Source organism: Alosa pseudoharengus, unplaced genomic scaffold, assembly GCF_046254945.1.
Source record: "Alosa pseudoharengus isolate Yale_2024_CS ecotype anadromous, Long Island Sound unplaced genomic scaffold, YU_APseudo_1.1 YU_APseudo_1.1_scf_5, whole genome shotgun sequence".
NCBI lineage: Eukaryota > Metazoa > Chordata > Actinopteri > Clupeiformes > Clupeidae > Alosa > Alosa pseudoharengus.
In genome coordinates, this window is record NW_027468837.1 from 25,565,702 (window position 1) to 25,590,766 (window position 25,065).

Sequence of the window (25,065 nt, forward strand, 5' to 3'; positions counted from 1 at the left end):
CTTTAAAATTTGGAATGTCCTGTATGTTCGGCCAACTGGGAATCCTTTTGATTATTTACTAAAAGAAGTGCATTCTCATTTCTGAAAGGGGACCATTAATTGTTGCATTTTTGTTGTTCTTCTGGTAACTGTTAAGATCTAGTGTTCAAGTGAATTGTATCAGTCCTTCATCAACTGTTTTGTGACATTGTCTATGACAAATAGTATGTATATCAAGTCATTTTACGTAATAAAATTTGCATAATTCAGGTTTGTGGTCTTCCAGCAACATTACCCACCCCATTATTGGCGGCTACTTTAGATAGAAGAATGTTATGCACAGGTTGCTTGAAGGTCTAAATCCTAGAGGTCAGTCAACGTCATTGCCTTCAGATGCACCATCACGTTTCAGATTACATGCATGTAAACTCCTTTAAAATCACTGTGACCAATACCGAAGGGTATTACACAAGTGCTTCTCTTTATTACCATTTTTAGAAACAAAGCCATGGAAACTAAGAGCTGACATTGAAACAAAATAAATGGGACAAAACAAAACATGCAACAAAAAAAGGAAGAGCAGACATACAAGGGCTTAATTTTTGAGTCTCCAATGTACAAGTCCTCTCCTGTACAGTAAAAACTACAGTAAAGGAAAACAAATGCTTCCCAATGATTGTAAAGACCTCCAATTCATCACAAATCACACCCACAGCAAAGTGGGGTCGGTCAAATCGGTCAGTCATTAGCAAGCCTGTTAGTTCAATTCCGGACAACTTTGTTTTTTTTTTAGTTTTTTTTTTTTTTAGAAGGGGTCGAGATTCCTTTTCCCCTAATGAATGATGTGATACAGAACAACTGATGTGAAACCCAGCAGCTAGACAAATCAGATTAACACATGTTCTAACAGCATTCCATGTAACTGATGTGGTCCTGGTTCCAATCGTCGGAGCAGAGCAGCAAGCTGATTGGCCCAAAGACAGGAAAGAAAAGGAAAAAAAGAAAAGCACACCACTCATGTAAGGCTGTAACTCCTGATCATCATTAGTGGTCCTCTTGTTCATTCCCCTTTTGTTTTTTGTTTTTCTCTAAAAGCGCTTAAAACTCCCTGGGCCATCAAAGGGCTGTGGTAAGAGTCAGCTTCCCAATGTCTCCATTCAATGAAATGTCAAAAAGTCAGAGCAAAGTGTCCAGTTGGGTTAAGTCCAGTCCAGTTCAGGTCCGTCTGTCTGTCTGTCTGGTTCCAGGAAGTCGATCTGCTGGAGACAAGCGTTCCACGCCCTCTAGCTGCTCCCCTCACACCTGTGCCCTTCTGCGGGCAGAGAAGGGCCAAGCCACCGGGCTCCTCACACCAGCTGTACGGTGGCAGCCTGGAGGTAGCCCTGCAGGTACTGGAGTGCCTCCGCATTCAGGTTAGAGCTCAGCATGGACGGAACCTGCCGGACAAGAGAAGAGGGCATTCGTTGACTTTACTCAGACATACAGTTCAAAGATGCTGGAAGACCTGCGTTGTGTGTGTGTGTGTGTGTGTGTGTGTGTGTGTGTGTGTGTGACAAATGTCCTGTCAAAGTGCTGGGCACACACTAAATAATTCACACAAAGATATGTTTTAAGGAATTAAAGTTAGTAAGACCCAACATAGTGGGATATCAGATCATAATGCCTCAACTATCACAATGCCACTTAAGGGGTGGCTCGCTTTTTTGCTTCATCAAAACCTGTGATATTGGAAGGTTTCCATCAGGCCTTTCCCTGTCTGAGAATGGTTTTCAATTTCATAGCTCCTTATACAAATGTCTAAGCAGCTTGTTCATCTTTTCTGCCTGCCATCTGACTCAGTCATGGTAATTACAGTAATCTATAATCTCAGCAATCTAATCCTCGTCCTATGACACTCGCTCTTATGTATGTAATGGTCATAACAAAAGGGTAGGGTCAGAATCTTCAGCTTATATCAGCCGCCCCCCCCCGCCACATTTTTATGCATGCATACAATTACCTACATATATACATATACATACACGCCTACATATACCCATAAGGGTCAGTAGATATATACAGTACATTGCCACCATAAGATGAATAATATCCAAAATAATAATGGTAACCATTATGATGATAACAATAATCATCGTCAACATTATCAATATTCTCATAGAATAATACTACTCAATGGTTGTAGACATTCCTACTATGTTTTAATTAATCTGGTAATGCATTCCAATTCTAACTGAAGCATTCCTAAAGCTACAGTAAATTAGGGGAGAATGCAAGTTCCTTACTAAAGTTAGATTAGATCCACATCTTACGCTACTGGTTTCTGCCCAACACTAAGCCAACAGCAGGATACACAATCCTCTTAATACTACAGCTGACCATTATAGAGTAGACCATCAGTACAAAGTCACCAGTGTTTCCCCTTGATTTTTGTTACTGTGGCAGTGCTGTTGTGGTCATGAGCATGAGACCATGGTTTTCTTTCATAGCATGTCATTACTTCTTATTGAGCAGAGCACTATGCACCAAAATAAATGCAGTTGAATTTATGAAATATTGGGCAATTTGTGGAAAATATGAATGATCACGCAGAAAACTTTTTATTTAGGGATAATAGTTTTAGGGATAAAGTGAAGCAATTGTATGTGCCCTTTTTAAATAATAACTGAAATCACCCTGATCAAAATGTTGCCTAATACTTGAGCGTTTGGACTGATAATATACACAAAAGTTGATACACTCAGGTTTAATTGGCTATTAAGTGTAATTTTAAACATCTATGACATGTTTGATTGTAATTAGTGCCTGTGTTCTGTGAGACCTCTGCACATTTTATCAAGGGCTGCACTAATTTTGCTGGTTACTGAGCCATGGCTAAGTCCTTTTAGGCAAGTCCCTCCACTCGGCTGCCATATTGCAACGCTTTTTGGGCACTCATCGGGCATCCTATTGGGCAGAAATGCGCGTGCGCAAGGCTTCACGACACCAATCTTGCTCTAGCGGCGAGTTCACAACACATGATTGGCACGATGTCTTCACAACACACCATATGATTGGCTCAATGTAGTCACATGTCGACGTTTTACAGAGGAAGGGGTGGGATGTGTGTAGACAACGGCCATATTGGCGTTACAAACTAGCCCTATGCATTTCTATGGAGGATAGTCTCCACATTAGAAAGTCTCTGGCCATGGGGAAAGCAAAAGAGCTGCTAAAAGTTTTGTGAGAAAATAACTGTATAAATCAGGAAAAGGATAGAAAAAGATAGCAATATTCTGTGATGCCTTATGGTTTCATTTGAATCCTTTAAAATGAAAAAAGTACCGGTAATGTGCTTTGCCTGATCACTTGTGTTTTCTGAAGAGAATAGCACTTATTTCACAGATTTTGCCAGGGTATGTAACCTTATGAGCACAACTCTACTGCACAGTACTCAATGTCTCACTTCACTTCTGGCTGTTATTACTTGCCCAGAAGATTACACCTACAGCATTACTAGATCACTTTAGCTTGCTAATGTATGACCTGGCAACCTTGAAGAATTTTTTTGAGTAGCACCTTGAGAAAAAAAAAAAAACATCAGCCTTTATGCATGCAGCCAAAAACAGACATAGCCATGCTCATGCACACTAGACACATTTAGGATAGCGACCCATCTTTAATGTCGGATATCTAACTAAATGTGATCCAATGCAAACTGAATCTTTTATAGTAGCTCTATAATGTTATGAAAAACACTTGTTTTGATAGGGACTGATGTGGATATGTTGTCCATTTTCTTATATGAGGTCTCAATTTAATCATGCCTGGTCTATTATTACCTCTTTTCAATCCATTATTATTAGCTATTTATTTTGTAAAGAAATATATCTATCCCTCATGTCATGCCAACATATTTAATTCAACTGAATATAGGCTACAGTAGATAGAGACTAAATGGACATCTGCTGTCAGTGTGCAATCTATCTCTTAACACACAATAGCCTACATGTTTGTTTTTTTTTTTCCTTTTTTTTTTACATTCAATGTTAAATTATTACCTGCTGACTAATGCAAATTACTGATTGCTTTTAAAGAAATGCAATTGCACATGCTCTCAGTTTCAGATGGCGGTGCCTTTCTGCAATCTGTGAGGCTGCAATGATTACATTATCCCAACTAAAGCGATAGGTGCGCAATCTCAGTGGAAGCCTATTATTTGTTCTCGCTTGTTTTCGTGCTAAACCAAAACAACAATGCTCCAAAGAAAAAACAAATTGAACACTCATCAATGAGATGCTCAAAATATTTAGCCAAGGTCCACTTTCAGACTCGTTAATGGCTGCATTTGGCCTTGGAAAAGTTTGCATTTCCTTAGCGCCTTTTAGTTATGACAACGTTAACCATCAGCGACACATGGAAAATATAATGCTAACTGAAACAACTGATGAACAAGTAATAACTTTCCAAGACTACATCAAACTATTCGGCCTAGGTGAATTCACAATCTCACTCAGTTGAGATGTTCTAGTTTTGCAAAACGACACCTGGGAGAACGCGAATTTGAGAGTGAATACTTGTTAAAGCAACACCAAAGAGTTTTTTATACCTTAAAATAATGTTTCCAAAATCGTTTCAGTGGTTCATCAACTCGTAACAGGGTGAACGGCAATTCTGCATTCGCTTCGCGGCCCTCTAGCGGCTATAACCGCACTATGCAAGTTTGCCAGATCGGGTAGCGGATCTGTAGTTCGATGGAATGAGACATAAGAAACTACAAATTTGACTTGCATATGATGTCGCAATACATCGTACTTTTATAAGTCATGCAAAATATTCTACCTTGTCTGTGGACATCGTTATTTGCAAAGCCGGTGCTGGATAAACAAATAGCGTGCGTGCGACAGAGGGAAAGTTCTTTGGTGTTGCTTTAAGCTCACCTCATCAAGTCTTTTGTGTAACCAACCGTTGGCTGAACAAAATATAGCATAACGAGAGGCCACTATGCTTTGCCCATCATCCTCACTTGTCACTTTCTCTCTGTATCTCACCCTAGCATGAACTAGATTTGTGGGAGATTGTAAAAGTAAGAAATTGTTTAAGTAAGAAATTGTACCCTTGTACTTTGATGTGAAAATGCGTGTTTGATACGCAGAAATGGCAGGTCTGTGAATGATACAATTTCTTGCTACTTAATTAGCAATGGTAGTGCACCGCTGCTGAATGCAAAGGCTACAGAATCAATACTGGTCATCGATTTTCCTTCAAACATGTCTCTTCTCTTGTGGAACTCACCCGTCCTGGGCAGGCGGTGGACAGCTTGTGCAGGGACTGAGCCAGCAGAATCTTCGGGTTGCTGACGGCCTCGCCGATGGGGTCGTGCTCCTTCTTCCCAGCGAAGGCCAGCTGCGAGAAAGCCGTCTGGTACCCGGGCGTGTCCTCGATGTCGATGAAGTGCTCGTCGTCAGGGACGCTGTCGTCCTCCGGTAACTCAAACAAACCAATCAGGGCCTGCAGCAGAGGCGTCCTACCAAAAGAGAGTAGAGTCAATGTACAGAACAAGTGCTATGAAAGTGGCAGAGAGGGTCTGTACCTGCCCTGCCCTACCCTACCATCATCACATAGGTGCTGAAATTGCCATAAATGTATTACATTCCTTGAACTTCTTTAGAGTGTTAAGTGTTCAACATTTTCCATAATACTAAGCCAGTCAAACAAGGCCAAACAAAACGATCTCCGAACGTGCTCTCTCTCTGGATGTAGCATTCCTACCAGAGTTTGGTGTACTCTGTGTCCATCATGGCAGGGCATTCAGTCAGGACCTTTGTGATGCCAACAGCGCAGATCTTTTTCTCCACCGGGCCTGAGACTTTCTGCACCTCCGGAATGACAATCTTCTCCAGGACCATGCCGAACATCCTGAGAAGGATCAAGTATTAGCACTGGTGTGCGGCCCATGAAAAAGGACAACTTTGAAAGGGAGTGAGATGATATGGAAGCATAAAATGTTACTGCACGACTTACTTTGGCTGGATGCTATCAAATATCTCCTGCAAAGCAATGGCTCCATACTTGACAGAGTAAAGGTTGATGAAGACCAAAAAGCCTGTGACGACAAACAACTCCTTCAGATTACACATTTCCTAACTGGTACTTCCCTCACTGCCAATAGGCCTGAAGATGAAATGAACACTAGAGGGGTTGAGACAAACAAGTCTCTTTATTGTAGCACTAAACACCCAGAGGACTCACTCTTGATGAACTTGGTGGTTTTGGAGCTCTGCAGCCTCTGGAAGAGAAGGATGAAGATCTGCTTCCTATACTGAGTGATGGACTCCCTGAGGGCACACAAGAGAACTGCAGTGAGTAAACGGTGGCATCTGCTGGGGTCTGAGCCATCATTCCAACCAACCCATTCTACTAATGGTCTCCATTCATTTGTCCTATAGACCCTTTCAAGAGAGTTGCATTATCAGCATCATAGTTGGCCCCACAAGAGTTCCTTTTTAACATTCCATATGTTATCTTAATGCAGAGGAAGTAGATTGGGGCCCAAATAGAATGTTCAAGCATTGTTTTTGTTTTTATTGTTGAAAGGGTCCTATAGACCGGTTTCAGGTCCCTAACAACCGTAGTCAAGAACGAACTCGGAGGACAAGCACTAGTTGTTTACACTGATAGCGCATAGAAAACAAGCTGGCTGAACTTGATATAAGATGAAGAATAAAAACATATTGCCGAAATATTTTGGTGTAGCCGAGTCTGGATTGTTTTCATCTAGAGGTGTAGTGGATTTACCTATGAAAAAGCAACGGATTTTACGGAAGGTAGGCTAAACATGTGGCCAGTCACTGTAAAGTTAGGTTAGGCTTAAGCTAATGTTAACGTTAGGGCTTCGACTGCAGAAACAATTAGTTCACATAGGTGACAACTCTCACGCATTGGCCGTGAGACACACGCATTTGATTAGTTTCACACGCTCACACGCCACACCCCCGATTTCTCACGCTGAAGTGTCGACCCGGTCGGTCAGATGCCTGAAAAATGAGTTTAGCCTATCTATAGATCTACCTGTTGAGCCACGGTTATGCTTTCAGAGACGGTGAGAGGGTTCAAGAGCACCCCCTGTCTGTGGAATTTTCAAAATGTTCTCTCATTTGCGATGCTACTTCAGAAGCCATCCCAGGCGCATCCCCCCCGCATTTCCCCGGCTTCAGGTATGCTTTGAGTATTATTGAGTATTTTTCACGCTGTGTCAACCTGGTAGGTCAAATACCTGGCAGATGAGGTTCAACTAAACTAAACCTATACATATGATATCACACATCATGTGAACGTGCGGAATCTAAGCTTTCCAATGATATCAGCGCCAAGTTGCTGTGATAAATGGTTTGCGAGAGAATTAACATTGAACCGACGTGCAATTTAGGCTAATCATATTTGCATTTACCCATTACTCTCGGTTTAATATTTCACTAACCCTTCACACAACACGTGGAAAACCCTATTTCACAATAAACAGCAAACCTACCGAATACGAGGATATAAAGCATGCCTCTGTGCAATAAGTGGTTCCTGAGTAATCCGGTTTTGAAATTGCAACACATTTCTACATAGCCTCATTGGGGCGAAATTATAATGTATTCTAATGTAAACTATTTGTCAGTAGGCCTACATACATTTTTGTAAATTGCTCAGCCATAGATTATCCCACTATCATGGTTCTTATATTGTCAGGTTCCAGCCAATCCCATTACAGATAAATTAATATATTTATATTGGCATGCTTCCTTGTGACATTAATACAAAAATATGAAGAAAATCAAATAACGAGACACAAATATTGATATAAAGCCTGACATAAGCCATATGCAAACATTAACATCATGCAGATATGGGTACATCCTGAAAAAGGAATAGCATGTAGGCTATAGGCTATGGCCATTACAATGACCAATATATTATCTTAAATAAACTAGCTGAATAACACAGGTGACCACTTCTGCATAATTTCATGGAGTGCTGAAATGTACACACATTTTTGAACATTTCTGAACTGTGAAATGTAGCATATGTTTTTGTGGTTGTGAACTTATTACAATATCACTATAACTATTCCACCTGTGTGTGCATGGTTATAATTCTGAAGTGCAAAATAGCTTAGGCTACAGCACAAATATTTCCATAAAAATAAGCAAGTCTGACCTCTGAATTTATTTTGAAAGTGCACCTGATTGATGCATTTAAAAGTTAAAATATACAAACATTTCTTAAATTCTTACAAAACACCCACCCACTTTTTAAAATTGTTAGTTTGGACCCCCCCCCCCACACACACACACACACACACTTTTGCCGTGCGAAATACCAGTGCTGTTTTCAGCATCTGTTTAGTGCTTCATTGTCATTTTCATTGGATTCTCCCATTTGCGCGTAAATCGCTCATAAACTTTTTTTTTTTTTTTGTTACACGCATTCTCCCATTCCGCTTCGGTCACACACACAGTGACAAGCGCCAAATCCCCCGCAGTGTTGAAGAGATCAGTCGTCCCCCTCACTTTTGATAAGGTAAAAAGCCTTATAGGTACGCCAAATAAATAATAACCTATAGGTTTACACTAGGCTATGTAAAACTCCCCATTAACAGCATCACGTCACTAACCACAGCTAAGACTGCACAATCTCTATTCACTCTGTTTGATATCTGAAGCCAGTTTGTCTACTTAGATACAGTAAATCCTCAAATTATGGCCGGGGTCGTAAGACAAAGTACAGGCCTTTAGGGGCAGGATTGTATTCGAGACAGCCCTTTATTTCTTATGCGAGTTTTATTTTGAGACATGCGTTTCTTGGAGCGGCATACTGGTAGGCCTTCAAAAGCATGACATTTTCGGTTTAGTTTGATATTTAATTTACTTTTGGACTGTTTGATTATATTGTTAAATGTTGGGACTGATGGGCACTGAAATCTGGGGAGGTATTTGATGATCACTATTACGTTCCATGTAGTTGAAAGAGTGTCGGGATTTCAAACAAACCATCCGCTTTCATGCGTTCATTGAACGTCCGCGGTGCTGTAATGGAAACTTTATTTCGTAGCCAAGTAGCCTATTGAGTTATTTTTAAATTATGCATGATTTACTTTTTATTAATTTCGTAGGCTGGCTTTATTTTGTTATATAGAAGTATCTAAATAACCTGTTAAAATGTACCAGAATTCAGGAAATTGCATCTAGTCCAAAAAAAAATTTCTGGGGGAGGACCCCCATACCCCCCGCTGAAATATCCAACCCACTTTCACAATGCCTCCGACGCCCATGGTCCTAGTAGTAGTCTAGATCCCTTTGATACCAATGTTCATATAACTCTGGGACCCTGGTCCCAGGGATGGATTACTGCACGGGCCTTCCGGGCCCATATCCAGGGGCCCAAGGTGTCAGGGGGGCCTGAAGCCCAAGCCTTTGCATGGAATCAGGATGTAGGCTATGAATCTGATTGAATTTAGTATTGCCCATCCCCAAAATGCACCAGAATACAGGAAATCACATTAAACAAATTTAAAAAAAATCTGGGGGAGTACCCCCAAACCCCCCTTCCACATATGCGACAATTAGTGGGGAGCCCTTAATACATCTGGGCCCAGGGGCCCGAAAGCTCATAATCCGTCCATGCCTGGTCCCTACACCTGAGAACCACTGATGTACGTTTTTTTTACTGTACGGTATAATGCTGAATGAGCCAAACAAAAATTTACGCAGCAACATTTTGGTTGGCCCCACCAAATCTCACTCCAAGGTTTTTTGAAAAGTTGGCAGCCCTGAGTTCAGATTTAGAGAGAACATTACCTAACTACTTACTCAAAGGGTACATAATGACAGGGGTGGACAATCATTTCCCCCTGAGGTCAGAGGATAATTACTTTGATAAAGTAGCCTAGGCTGGCCACACATTGCACGATTGACTGAATAACGTTACAATGCACAAAATGCATTGTGCTGGATGTTAACTGACAGGACAGGAGCCTATGACGGATTAGCTATAAGCTAGGCTACCTTATAGTAGGCCTATGCAATAACGTTACTTGCAAGCCCATGTCTTCTTTTCTAAAACAAACAACTCAAATGGAGTGTCAACTTTAACTTTAGGCTACCCTGCATATTGTCATTTGCGTGAAATGTAGGCTAACGTTAGCCTCCGCTCTCATGGATCATAAGTCTCTCATTAAAATGATATGCTGAGGAATATGATAAAAAAAAAAAACACTTTGTTAACGTCACTACCCTATGTTATTTAGCCTACATGACTTGAGTTTTTCCTCTTGAGCATGATGAAGATAACATTTGTGGCATAACTTCGTAGCTTCATAATGCATGCTTCGTATCCAAATGTCTAGCACCTGGCCTGCCTACTAGGGGTGTAACGGTTCATGTATTCGTATTGAACCGAAACGGTACGGGCGTCACGGTTCGGTGCATGAATTTACACGGAGAATACACGGTATAAAAATACATAAAACTCGTGTGCGGATTAATTAATGTCATGCGCAATTACTGTTAAGTAGCGAGAGTTACGGGAGTTCTTTAGCGACACCTAACGCTAATCTGTAGCCTCGCCTTAGCTATGAAGCTCTGATTGGCGCCTGTTTTTTTTGTCAGGTCGTCGGTCGAGTCCGTCAGTCATTAGCAGCACTAAGGTTAGACCCACAAGAGTTAGAGGATCCGCTGGTCTCTTTAAGATCGCAAGTTTGAGAACTTCAGTTACAGTAACGTTAGTACAGGCGAAAGAGTGGTGGATAAGATGAAACTGTGTGTCGACGTTGTTCAGCAGTTGTTGGGTATGTGAGTGGAAAAAATGCTACACATATTCGAAGCCATCACCCAGATGATGTAGGCTACCAATCACTGAAACGAGGGGAAAACACTTTCCCTGCGCTTCAGCAGCCTTTGGATACACGTTCAAATAGGGCCAAAACCTATGGCTTAAATTAAATGATTTCGTAATGACAGAAAGCTATGTAAATCGCGTGGTAATTACCTTTATGTTGGGGTAACTTGTAACTTCTCACATGAGGAGCTGCTAGTGTTAAGTGCATAGACAGCAAAATAAAGTGACAACGCTATAACCAGGCTAATAAACAAACCATGCTACGGTGAGTTAACGTCAAAGGGCAAAGTCACGTGACTTCTAGTTGTAGTCTGTTTATGAAATGAAAGGAGCAATTTCGTTTTTAAAAAAAAGGCAAAATAGTGTGATATTTTCACAGTTAGTAGCCTAGGCTAGATTATTACTTTACACACAATAAAAAAAAATATTGAGGCAAATTGTAGACCCTTCCATATACAACTAAACACAGATGTTGAAGGTCTTGCTTAAGTGGATTTTTAAAAATAATTTTTCTATGTAATTTGCACTTTCAGAAATAAGAGATGCTGTAGGCCTATTTTCAGTTTTATAGCTGATTGTCTTATTTTGTTTACAAGTTACAGATGGAGTCTAGGTACTTATTGTACTGTTTAGCCTACATCTTACACACTTCAGGCTGTTGCATATAGCTCAGGGAAGAGACTGTATGACACTAGGTGGTACAGCCTGAGACATGTACAAAAAAAAAATGCTTTCTGCATTTTTGTTTTGCTTTTCCCTCCATTGTACCGAACTCGTACCGAACCGTGATGTCCGAACCGAGGTATGAACCGAACCGTGACTTCTGTGTACCGTTACACCCCTACTGCCTACTTTATTGGCGTTTTAATTTTTTTAGCTTTGAACGGACACATTACAAAAAATGAAATGTCTCCTGTACCACACAGGGGAATTTCCGTCTGCTTTTCTCTGCCAAAAGTTAATTTTCAACCTCCTTGCGTCTTTCTCTCAATGTATTGCTATACGGCTCTGGGTTTGCTTGTCCTCCGAGTTCGTCCTTAACGACGGTTGTTAGGGACCTGAAACCGGTCTATACTTTTGGGACAAACGGAACACTGCTGATTTCATAACACATATTTTTTACATGACTCAAACCTACAATGTAAAGTTGCTTTTAACTGTAGAATGCTCATTACACTGGCAAATGGATAGTTACTAATAAATACTAACATATGTGTTGTGTGCAGGGTTCATCTATTCATCCTCCTGAATTATTTTCATACTCTTCAGTTATGAAATGCCACTATGCTTAACATTGGTGTGAGCTTGTGATTGTAAATCCAGTCTTTCTAGCGCTAGAGTAAGGGAGGAGTGCCTTACGGGGGCATGTGCTCGATGATGCTGTTGAGCAGGTAGAAGCCTTGGTGGTCGTTGGCCTTGGAAGCAATCAGTTTCTGGAACACTCCCAGCAGCCCGGGCTAAACAGGAGGAAGACAACAGGAGTCAGAATTAAACTACAAACCCAGGCAGCTTACACCAACACACATGGGGAAAACAAGGGGAAACCATTTGTAGCACCAAAAAACACTCTTTTTCCTCAGTGGGATTGAAAATAATCATATGCTTTGGTTTTATGTCTTACTAGGCGGTGCCATAATTGGCTAGGTTGTGGATGAGCTGTTCAGATAATTACAGTGATGTTATAATTGTTATGAAGCCAACTATTTTCACAAAATAAAAGTCTGCTCATGGTACAAGACAAGTGCATGCGCAACATTTCTGCAGTATAATTGAGCGTTTCCATGGCTGTTCAATCGGATTTTAAAAAGGAATACACCACTCCTTTCAATCCAATTGGTATTCCATTCAGATCGGATATAATTTTTTTTAATTCCGATTCCCACATAAACTCATCTATTGTCTTCATATAAACTTAACCACCTTCACAATGTCATAAAGCACATATATTAAACAAGGAGCCACTGATAAGGCCTTCTTCACTTAAAGCCTGACTTACGATCTTGTCGGCGGCACTGCTGGCGATGGTGGCGCCTCCCTTTTGCAGGTAGGCCTGGAGCAGCCGCACCAGAGGGGGGATGTTGCCCGTGCGTTCCCACAGTGCGGGCTGCAGCAGATGGGGGAACAGCGCCATGTAGGAGGAGGGGATGGAGTTGGAGTGGATCTCCAACAGCAGAGACATCACCTGGAACACGTACGGCACAAACTCTGGGTGGGAGAGAGAGAGAAGGGGAAAGAGTCATCATAACATCCAACATCAGGGTATGAATGTTTTTATTTCGAGAATAAAGTTGAAATATCATGCCGACTTTAATCTAGACATTTCATCTTGACATGTCCATCAAAACTAGTTTGGAGAGAGCAATCGCTCCAAAAAAAGTTGCCACTGAATCCGGACAGTCAGTCTCAGACTCAATCAGTTGGCCAACGACTCAACTAAATGCCTTGTGTAGTCTAGATGATTTGGTGAAATTGTGCTTCAGAATTGGGTTTAGCAACATTTATACTAACTATTTTTAAATGAGAATAAAGACAAAAAGGTCGAGATTAAAAAATTGACATGATATTTCAACTTTATTCTCGAAATTTCAAGTTTCATTTCATCATGGTAAAAACATTTTTTTGTTCTTCATGTGTGGCCCTAATACTCCGTCGTAGTTTTAAGATGATAAACTTTGCAAGCTGCCTTCAAAAAAGACTTCAAAGCCATGAAGTGGCCTGTGAAAGTAGCTGATTTTATTTTGTAATACTAATGGTCTCCCAGTGTTGTTAATGTGGATCCAAACTACAAACACATAGATGATATATCTATAACAAAGGGTGGGAGCCTGATAGACATGATTCAACATCTGGGAACTAATACATCAATAATATTCTGTGTTAATTAGGCCTCAAGTCCAACTCTGCCCTCACCTTGCACATCATTCTGCAGGATCTCTGTGAAGACGGGGAAGAGGGCCTCTTCAAAGCTGCCCACGGTGGTGGGGTTGGCCTTGCAGGTGATCCTTATGGACAGACACAGGGACTCAAACAGGTAGTGGTTGAAGTGGGGCTTGCTGGGATTCTGTGGGGCACAAGAGAACAGACACACTTAATAGCTATAGACAGATAGACAGATAGATAGACAGATAAGATAGATAAATAGACAAGTCTGACATTTTTCTTCTATACTGGGAAGTGCCTTCACATGGCAGTACAGACGCAGCAGCAGCAGATGCTTTAATTTAGTGACCATGAACAAGTAGAGTTTCACCGCAGTGGACAGGAAAGAGAGGATGACGTGCTGGTTGAACTCACCTTGCTGACAAGGAGGAGCTTATGTGTAAGCTGTCCAATCAGAGTGGGGACATAGGGCACAATAGCTTCCTGTAAGAGGGAAAAACTGCGCATGATGGCTAGAGAGAGGAGAGAGAACGAACTTTTAGCACAAACAATAACACATGAATAAAACAACTCCAATGTCATTATTGGTCAACAGGACTGAAAATAGGGCTTACAAAGGGATATGCTAGAGCAGCGGTTGTCAAACTGGGGTACGCGTACCCCCAGGGGTACGTGGACTGATTTCAGGGGGTACGCGAAAAAAGATCTAAGTCATAGCCTATGCCTTTTCAAACATTTTCTCTATCCCACGTTGGTAACTTAACTTCCGCATTTGCACTGCACATTAAACACTTATTTTCTACGCATTAACAAAATATTCGAGAGTGGAGACAGAGAGGGTAAAGCAGCGTTTCTCAAACTGTGGGTCGCAACCCACTACTGGGTCGCGGAGACATGCCAGGTGGGGCGCGAACTGACGTGAAAAACAGGAGTTTTATTTATTTATTTTTTCATCTGTAGCCTAGGCCCAGGTTGCACCCGATGCGCAATGGACGCACTGTGTTATTCATAGGGAAGCGCTCGTGTCAAGGCAGCTTAGTTAGTCCCGACCTGAATGAGATTTTGAACGAGGTTGTGAGAATGGTGAATTTCATCAAGACCCGGCCCTTAAAAGCGTGTCTATTCTCCGCACTTTGAGAGGAGATGGGAGCTGACCAAAAGGCTGTACTGTTTCACAGCGAGGCAAGGTGGCTTTCCCGAGGTAAAGTGCTGTCGCGTGTTTGAGCTCCGAGTCGCCTCTTCTTGGAGGAAGAGCGCATGTTTGAATCTGCAAGCACGTTCACTAATGAACATGTCTTGACGAAGCTGGCCTATCTTAGCTATATTTTTGGAAAGCTCAATGAGTTAAATCTCCAGTTACAAGGCAAAGACAAGCACCAGATAAGATCACTGCATTCAACAAGACGATTGTGTGTGAGATTAGGTGCAGATCTATTTAAAATCATTATATTCAGCACATTTGTAGGCCTATCATATGTTGACTATTGATGAGATTTGTATCATATGTTTATGATCCTATTCACTATTCTCGACTAAATTGATAAAAATAAATATTAATAGGCCTAAAACAATAAAAAAAAAACTTGTTAACAATTGGTGGTGTTGGGGGTACTCCGGAAGATCATAATGTCTCAGGGGTTACATGCCTGTTAAACGTTTGGGAACCACTGTGCTAGAGCATGGGTTCCCAAACTCCATCAATGTGGGCCTCCCCTCTGAAAACAGTGACACCTCCGCGCCCCCCCCTCCCCGACAATCATTTTCAAATAATGATATTACTTCAGTTAAGCCACTTAAATCGGTGCTATACTATGCTATGCAATGCAATGAGCATCATATTTTCGACGTTTGGCTTTGTTGCCGTGCAGCGATAAAATGTGACAAATCTGTCCATTTTAAGTTAGCTATCGGAACGTCACATATTACCGTCATGTATGTCCAACCTCTTACGTGTATCTGTCACTTAATATTAATTTCTATACAAACCAAGGCGGCGGATTCCTAAAGAAACGCAAGCACCCACACCATAAGTTTATCTAAATTAGCTATGTACCAAAAAATACATTTTACCGTGACTCGAGGAGCTGTAAACAGTGTTGTAAGGCTGCGTGTACAAATCCCAGGGTTCCTACAAATTTTCCATTTCAAAATTCCATACTTTTTCCATACTCAAATGTTCAAACTTCTCGGTAGATTTTTCTGACCGCATTCTAGATATTGTCAATGGAGTGTTCTACTAGCATTGTGAAGAGCTGTATAATAATGTTTATTATTAACTTCTTAGCCCTCAGAAAACACTTGCCCATTGTTGGATACTTTACGATGGGGAAGTGCTGTGTTGGAAGGTGCACTCGCATTTGATACAGCATACTACATTATGTTGGAGACTAGTGCACTGCTGGCAGAGGCCTCAGAAACCACCGTAAACAGTATTATTTGTTTGCAATAACAGTTTATCAGATAATGCAGTATCCATGTCTTGGTAACTTTTACAAAATCAAAAAAGTCTACCAGTGTTTTAGCCGAAAATAGCAGAGCTAGGTATAGGGCACGTGCATAGAACTGGGGTTTTCGATTTGGTTTTGGTACCAGGGTCCCCTTGTGGGAGAGAATTATTTCTGAGGACCCCCATTCAATTGTATCTTGATGATGTGGACTGACATCTTAAGCTACACACAACAGTAGGAATGACCTGAGTGAAGTGATTAGTACTGTAGATGCAATAGTCTGGAAACACAAATATTTCTCCATACCCTTGTTTCTTTTTTTCCATACTTATCCAGACCTGGAAATTACTAAAATCAAATTCCATACTTTTCCAGGTTTTCCATACTGCGTAGGAACCCTGAAATCCGCTTGGAGCTCAAGCTCCAAGCTGCAAGTTCACTTATAACTTGCAGCTAGCTCGGCTGGCGGCACTGTTGCTAAATTACGTTATGAAGTTTGGCACAATACATTGTCATTCAGGATAGGGATCAATAATACTTTCCACTATCCCAAATATTTAGTATACATCTCTTCTGTAGTTTATTTCGATTTTTATAATGTTGACAATTACATAATCATTTAAAAAAAAAAACAGATAGTTCATGAACGTGAACTAAACGTTAAAATAAACATGAAATAAAAGTTTTTCCTTCTTTTTTGAATCAACCTTCCGCGCCTCCCCTCAAATTATTTGGCGCCCCCCAGGGGAGGCGCACCTCACAGTTTGGGAACCTCTGTGCTAGAGGCTCACTGTATACCACTCATGAAAGAGAAAGTGAAGCGAAGTGCATCGTACCCTTCATAATGTACTCGTTCTCTGATGAGCCAGGAATGGCGAGGGCCTTGAACAGATGATTGAGCAGCTGTTCTGTGAAGGGAGCCATCTCTGCTGGAGTGATGCTACAACACAAGCACAAGCAGGAGTTACAACTCTTGTCAGCAGCGCATACAGAAGTCACCCCACAAACTATTGATTTGCACTGTGAGGATGCAGACATGCTGCTTCAGATTACATACACTATACTTTGCAGATAACACTTTCCTAAAACACCTTACTAGATGTCATACCGGGTAAACACTGTTTGACTTTAAAATGTCCCAGGGACAAAGCACTGCAAAAAAAAGTATTGCTATTGGTAGAAATGGTAACGAACGCTACAGCTAAACTACAGTTTCAATATTTTGAGTACACTAAGAATTTGACTTGACCCATCTCCGAACTCTTAGTAGCTTGCCATTACTGCAGTGTTCAGCATTTAACAGCGACACCAGACTGACATGGTTTAAGAGTGACACCAGACTGACATGGTCTAGAACGCTACAGCTAAACTACAGTTTAAATATTTTGAGTACACTAAGAATTTGACTTGACCCATCTCCGAACTCTTAGTAGCTTGCCATTACTGCAGTGTTCAGCATTTAACAGCGACACCAGACTGACATGGTTTAAGAGTGACACCAGACTGACATGGTCTAGAATATGATTACAAAGTTCATCTTACAGTGTGGAGTTGTTGGGCCCCCTCATGGTGAAAAGCCTCTCGAGGGCGTGAGCGGCGTAGGTGTGCTCCACGATGCTCTCGGCCTGCAGGTGGGCCACCAGCAGAGGGATGGCCTGCAGGAGCTGCTCCTTGGGGAGCTACCAGCAGAGGAAGAGTGAAGAGGAGGATCAGAGGAAGAGTGGAGAGGAGGATCAGATCAGAGGATGAGTGGAGAGGAGGATCAGAGGATGAGTGAAGAGGAGGATCAGATCAGAGGAAGAGTGGAGAGGAGGATCAGAGGAATGGAGAACTATTAGTGACTGAAATCATACAGCCTCTAATGTTTTTTGTGTTTTTTAACAGCTCCTGTGATCTATAACAGCTTGAGAAAAATGCATTTCCATTCTGTAGATATTGTATATCTGTTACATATTAAACAAATGTGAAAATAATATATGTATTCTTTATCATCTTCAATCCAATTTACCTGACTCCTGAAGATCATGACATACTTGATGGCATCAGCTTTTAGTACTGGAAACTCGTTCACTGTAGATATGTAACACAAAATTATATGTAGCTAGTGTCAAAGCATATACAAAAGAAGAGCAAACTGATCAGGTCAGGCGAGGATTTTACCATTTTGAGATTTCAGATCTGGAAGAATGTGGTTGACGAAGAACTCGGTCAGGTTCACCAACTCGTTGGCCTGTGTAATTCCATGCTACAAGCAAAAAGAGACCCACATCATACACTCATAAACAACGTACATCAGCAGAGTATGGCCTCACATTAAAAAAAATAGAGAAACTGAACTGGCAGTACCTTCTGTGTCTGGGCCTTGGAGGCGAGCGACGTGACCAAGTAGATGGCAGCGTCCTTGTGCTTCCAGTTGGCTCCTGGGTTCTTGGCGTGCTCTGCCAGCATGGAGTTCACATAGCCCGAGAAGATGGCCGTCACTGGGGCCTCAAAGAACTTGCACAGGCCTCGCACCAAATCACAGGCTGCCCTTCGCCGCGTGTCAATATCTGTAAGGCAGGGAATACAGTTGTGATAATGACAATGAGTATTTAGTGGTCAATGCCTCTGCTCTTGCGTGGTCAACAAACAAGATTTCTGAAAATAGGCAGCACTTCAAAAAGCTTTGATACAACAAATACATGGTTACACACCAGCTTTGTTTCACTAAAAGTAAATAAGTAAGCTCAACAGTGTGTAAATATCAGCGTTTGAAACAAGACAGATGCCAGTGAAAGGCTACCATCTATGGCTTACAACCACTTTGTAATATGAATGGCATGAAGAATATTATTAGAAGAGAGAAGTGAAAAGAGAGCAGTGAGAATGTATAATTTATTACCTGAGCCTTCCAGGTCTCTTCTGATGTACTCCTCTGAGTTATCTTCAAAAGCCTCTTCATCGGCACCTACAGAAGAGAACAGACCACTGAAGTTACACAGAATATTGCTGCCTAGCCTGGTGCGCTTCCTTACAAAGTATGATGCACTGATACATTTAATTGTATTCAACAATTACACAGACTATCTGGGTCATATATTGAGCGTAATATCACCCTTGTAATGGAAGAGATAAGAGAAAGAAAAACAAACATAGAAAATGAATTCAGGGGGTTCTTAAACTCACTTCTGAACTCCATGTTGGGGAGGATGACCTTCTCACAAATGCTGGTGAGCGTGTTCTGGTCCTCAAACAGATGCTTGTAGTGCGGCCGCTCACAGACCGATGCCAGGAACTGGATGGCATTGCTCACCAGCTGTGACAAAAAGCAGATATGGTCAGCACATTCATTAACATATTCAGCACAAACAAAACCAAAGGTAAACACAAAGTCAAACTGGCAAAATGTATGGGAAAAAAGGTTACAGTTTCTATTGGTTTTCAGTCTTACTGGCACAACATTAACGCCTTTCTAGATTTGCATAAAAGTTGCCTTCAGCCGTGCAGCCGTGTCCAACTGGTTAGGGCTTCGGGCTTGTAACCGAAGGGTTGCCAGTTCGATCCCCGACCAGTGGGAAAAATATGGGCGGGGAAAGTGGTTGAGCACAGCTCTCATATGCCCACATCCACGGCTGAAGTGCCCTTGAGCAAGGCACCTAACCCCTCACTGTGTGTTCACTGTGTTTCACTAATTCACGGATTGGGATAAATGCAGAGACCAAATTTCCCTCACGGGATCAAAAGAGTATATATACTTATACTATACTCAGCTTGTATTTGACTATTAGCACTAGGCTACTTCCAATGCAGCACCAACCTGGGAATAAAACATCTTATTTAAAGAGACACCAGGCAAGCCTGATGCTTTTTCTCTACGAAACTCCCCCTCGCTCGGTCTGAAGCTCTTTTCCTTTGAGTCTTCCATTAAGGGTTTTCGCTGCTTCTTCGCCGGCTCTGCCATTTTACACACGTTTGCAACAATCTCTAGCGTTTCGTTAGCCTGCCTCTGTGCTGTAAACTGATCCTGCTTCGGTCGGCGGGTAGGAAACACCGAACTTGCAAGTGGGATATTCTTCCTACAGGCAGTAGGGGTGGGCGAAAGAGCCTTCATTTGCCCCGTAATGAGTCATTTAACCATATACCGACTTACGAAGATGATTAATTAACACGAAAACGTTGCCTGGTGTCCCTAAGTTCCTGTAATGTGAAAGAAGTGACTTCCTTTTGTCACTACACTACTTTAGTCAGTGCCAGTGTGTCTACACATTCCTACTCACCAGATCATACTTGACCTCCTGGCCCGTGGTAACTAGAAGGTTCCAGATGGCTGTGACAAAGCGAGGTAGGTAGGGCTGGAATTCCTCGTCATACTTCTGAGCGTAGAGCGCTGCGTTGTCACAGATCTGAGACTTGAGCAGCTCCAGGAGGCCAGCTTCTTCTTCATCCTACAGATTACAATGCAACCAACATGTCAGACATTGGATTTCAGCTTTGCTTATTGGCAACCTCCTTATGACATGGAAAAGACTGAAGGAGTATAGAGATTCCCAAGACCCCACTTCATATTACTCACATCGGTCTGGAGAAGCTTATTATCCAAAGTCAGCAGGTTATGGAAATTTGACATCCAGGTCTCCATGTTGTCCTCAAAGAACTCGGGTAGATCCTGTTTATATACCAGATTTGATGGCCTTAATATTGCACTAACTAATTACAATACAGACAGACTATTCCGCCCACACACAAACATATATATTTTTTTATCTCCAGAGGGCACAGACAATTTGACCAATTGCACTGACAATTACATTAGAGAAAAGAAAACGCCTACCTGAAAATTAAGACTGTAAAAGAGCTTGGAGATCAGTGTTAGGGAGGAAAAGAGGACCTTCAGGGCATTGACGTCTGTGGCGTGGGTCTGACAAAGTTCAATTGTGGCCTTAAATAGAAACAGGATAAATGACTCACACAGTGAAGGAGCAGCACAACCATATTTGAGCTCAATTAAAACCCACAGAACCCTAACAATTACGTCACATCAGTGAGGAACAGTCCCAAGGAACTTTTTGTAAAAGGTGCAGTAGCCAATTACATACCTTGAAGAGCTCTGTCAGGGGCTGTGCGAATGTGTCCAGTACCAGCTTGATCTCAGTCCACAGCTCATTGGACTTGAACTCATGACGATACCTGTGGCCATATTATTGAATTAGAAGAACATATTATCCTGCAGCTAGAAGGATTGTATACACGGAGTTCACACAGTGTATGGTAGCCTCTATGTGTTCTTTGCTACATTCTTGCAGAGAACACACAATATGCCTCACCAGTACAACATCTCACCTTTTGAAGAGTGAATGTGCAGTTCGGAGAATACCGTTGATAATGTGGAAGTCTCCGCTCTGAAAGCGGGTCACCATCTCGGTCAGCAGGTCTGGCCATTTCTGAGGAAAGTCCTCTCGGCCAATGATGCTGATTGCATCACTCAACTGCATGATGCAGAAAATGGCATTATAAATAAATACAATAATAACAGACTGCACTACTGCTTTTATACAACACATACAAGACAGTGTCAGTACAGATAATTTCAGCATACCTGTTTCTGAATCTGTTCAGGGCTACTGAGCATCAAATTTACAATGTTTGCCTTTATAGCTGTCCGGTCAACATCAGAGATTTTGTTCGGTTCATCTTCAATCTAAGGGGAAAGAGACAAAATACAAAGACCCTGACATAACTCAGGACATGTTGGGCTTCCTCGAGGCTAAGAATTCAACACAATCACATCCTTGATTGATCTAACCCTCGTGGACAATCAATCGTGTGCACTTTGAGTAGAAAAAGAAAATGCCAACTCACTATACGCCAGTTCCTCTTAATGTAGTTTTTAAAGGTGACTGCTGCACACACACGAATCACATTGTCTTGAGACTTCTCTAGTAATGTGAGGAGCAGAATGGGATAGTTCTGGCTTCCTTCCACAGATTCAAGGAACTTCTCAGCTGTGGAAGAAATGCACTGGTCAGTCATTCCATAACATAAATAACTTACACTGGAATAGGACAACGAATCCAGCTATTTTAAAAGCTGACAACTTGGGTGAGTTTTGGCACATTGTACCTGGTCGTCTGACAGCTGGATCTGGGTCCAACGTCTTCCTCATAAAATCGGTTAGGGTGTTGAGATTCGCGTCATTCAGATCCATGGTGCCCTGCGATTAAAATACAAATTTATGCATACTGCACGGGACATACATCAGCACTATGTCATTGAAACAACTGTCACAGCCATGGCTGTTCTGATTACAAAACGGCCCCCTTTTCAAAATTAGAAGTGTGGAGTGCCTGTCAAGCCAACCGATCTGACAATTTAAGATTATGCTACCTTTGTATTTCCATCTCGGCATGCAAAAACTGATCTGGAAAGTACTGTTGCATATTTTTGTCTGCTTAGTTCATTGATAAGGGGTGTTGCACCAGATATCTACCGCCAGGTAGCCTAGCCACAACTGTGCAACTAGCTAGCAAGCAATGTTAGCGTCAACTATATTTGATCCGCTTATGGATCAAACTTTACGGATCATTATCTAGTAAAAGTTACCAACCCAATCCATCACTGCGGTCATACTTGAGCGGAAAAAAAAACATTGCATATTAATGTACTAGATGCTAACTAGCCCACCTTTGTATAACATCACGTTAGGAGCCGGACTCTAAGAATGCTAATCGTTAAGCTAATAAAGTTAGACATTAGCTGGCCAAATTCATACCGTATGAATGGATGCGAGAAAGTAGTTTGCTATTATTAGCGAACACAAGTGGATTGAGGTTAGCAATCTGATGTTACCTTTCAACACCTTGCGATTATAACGTCACCAAAAGTGTTATTATAATTTAATCAGCTAATATATGATATATTAACCCTTCAACAACAAAACGGGTTTGTATGTTTAATGACATACAACTGCACAGAGAACACCTTAATGGAGCTAGTTAGCCAACAGTTGATGCTAACTAGCTAGCTAGCGTCCCATGAACTGGATATCATGTGGGATGGGTCGTAGAACTCAATACTACCGACAGCTAACACAATCTGGCCATGCTATCCCCGACATGCTGCTGGGTAACGAATTAGCGTGTTAATGTTGCCTCTACGGATTACTTTGGCGAAATGGTGATGGTGTTACCAAAACAGAGTACACAACCATGTACACAATCCAAGTAACTTCAACGTTAGCTAGCGGACTGCTAATTTCTGCATCATAGCTGGAAATAACGTTAACGTTAGCCACTTCGCCACCAAGAAACGTTAGTTACCACTTTAACCCTACATTGTGTACATCTTGAGACGTGAACAATGTAATATAGTGTATCTGCAACAGTGGCAAAATATCAAAAACCGTGCCACTGAAAAATATGTTAAAAGTTAAACAGTTAAAGCTTACCCTGTTTTTCAATCCAGTGGCCTAACCGGCTAGCAATGACAGCGCAGGAGTTTGCCCAGCTTTCAAATGTCTCAAACAACTACGCGGTCACGACTTGAAGCATGCGCAAAACCGACTACAATACCCCGCGCATTCGCAAAGCTGACTTAACAAAAGCACCCACTGAAGTGAGAGATCGTCCAAAATAACCGTTTGCAGTCTTCGACCATGCCGTCTCAATCACATTCCACATTGTGTAGGCTACTATCATAATGAAATAAGCTAGGCTACTGTGACTTTGTTTTTATTATCACTATAGACATAAACTCTAGTATGGGCATTGGGGCCCGGCCGGATCTCTCACAACACTAAATAAAAAAAAGAGCAAATAACCGAGAATATTTATAGTTTATATTCTGATAGTGCATTAAACCCTTGAGATGAGATGGACCTATTTGCAGAGATGGACCTATTTTGTCAAACATTCAAGTAGGATACAGGTGTCCTCTCACTCTCCATGCAGCAGATCTAACTTGAACTTACCTTACCATAAAACATAGGCTAGGCCTACTGAGCTTGAGAGAGAGAAGAGCCAGTTCCAGGGCATGTCATTGTTTGCATTTCCTATTTGGTATAAGAAAGTTAGAAAATCATAAAGGCAATATGCATGGATTCCAGTTGCTGCTACTGGAAGAAACTGGAATCTATGCATTTCCACTGAATTATTTTTGAATTATTTTTGGAATCTGATCCCTTATCATACCTGTTCATTCTTACTAGTTGCTCGACTTATCGTGACTAAATTCAAGATGGCTGCAAACGCTAAGTAAACTACCAGTGCTTTTTCAAAGTTCTCAATGTCTCGTTTTAAATGTCAGGGCCCTCGGAAGTCTACCAATGAAGTGTGGAGATACATTGAGCCTCGTAAATGGTGTAAAACAGTGATTTATTTGCATGGCTAGCCCGATGCCGAAGCACCACCATTGAAAAAGCTGTTGGTAGCATCGGCTAACTAGCGCCAGATTTTGGAGTGCAGGGGACAAGCCGAGATGGGCTATGAGACATACGTTCACATTCGGTATCATGTTTCAATACACTTTAGGTCAATATCACACCGGAATTCTCCTTTAAATTCCTTGCTTTGTATTCTTCAACTTTATGGGGTGTCATAGAAGAATATTACAAGCTGTTTTATTGACAAAGGGATGCGTAAGAAGGTATTACAAGCAGGGGTGCCAATAATTGAGAGCAATGTGTTTTTGTTAAAAATATTTATTTCTTTATGAGATTTTCCTTTTTCCTCAAAATATCTTTGCTTCCCTTTAGATTCTTCCTTATTTTTTTTATTGGGAGATTACAATAAATCACCAACAGATTCTTTTTTTATACCAGTTTTTAGTCAACAGCAGAAGTGCCAATAATTCTGGAGGGTGTACATACACAAAAGTTGCAAGAGTAGAGGATGGAGTTAGCCTAGAAATCTAGACGCACCCTAGC

General features: G+C 41.5%; 1 protein-coding gene across 1 annotated transcript; it reads right to left on the reverse strand.

Annotated features, from left to right (window-relative positions):
* Positions 1-441: 441 nt before the first annotated feature.
* cse1l (CSE1 chromosome segregation 1-like (yeast)) lies at positions 442-23,669 on the reverse strand. Its single transcript, XM_076267848.1, has 25 exons — positions 23,590-23,669; positions 22,266-22,356; positions 22,005-22,147; positions 21,742-21,843; positions 21,486-21,631; positions 21,242-21,332; positions 20,977-21,084; positions 20,719-20,811; positions 20,423-20,590; positions 19,332-19,461; positions 19,048-19,113; positions 18,513-18,715; positions 18,327-18,411; positions 18,175-18,236; positions 17,709-17,845; positions 17,003-17,106; positions 14,134-14,231; positions 13,750-13,900; positions 12,836-13,044; positions 12,199-12,296; positions 6,208-6,293; positions 5,980-6,061; positions 5,728-5,874; positions 5,251-5,482; positions 442-1,415 (listed from the first exon to the last, which is right to left on the reverse strand). Exons 2-25 carry the CDS (start codon positions 22,348-22,350, stop codon positions 1,326-1,328), a joined length of 2,916 nt encoding a protein of 971 aa, XP_076123963.1. The 5' UTR covers positions 22,351-22,356; positions 23,590-23,669; the 3' UTR covers positions 442-1,325.
* Between the last annotated feature and the right edge of the window lie 1,396 nt (positions 23,670-25,065).

What these genes read in the sequence shown, in the direction of transcription:
- cse1l (XM_076267848.1), bottom strand. Translation starts at nt 22,350, where the DNA reads ATGGATCTGAATGACGCGAATCTCAACACCCTAACCGATTTTATGAGG. An exon ending in GGGCCCAACAACTCCACACT is followed by an intron (nt 17,107 to 17,708) that starts GTAAGATGAACT and finishes CTTGTGTTGTAG; the next exon opens with CATCACTCCAGCAGAGATGG. An exon ending in GAACGAGTACATTATGAAGG is followed by an intron (nt 14,232 to 17,002) that starts GTACGATGCACT and finishes TCCTCTCTCTAG; the next exon opens with CCATCATGCGCAGTTTTTCC.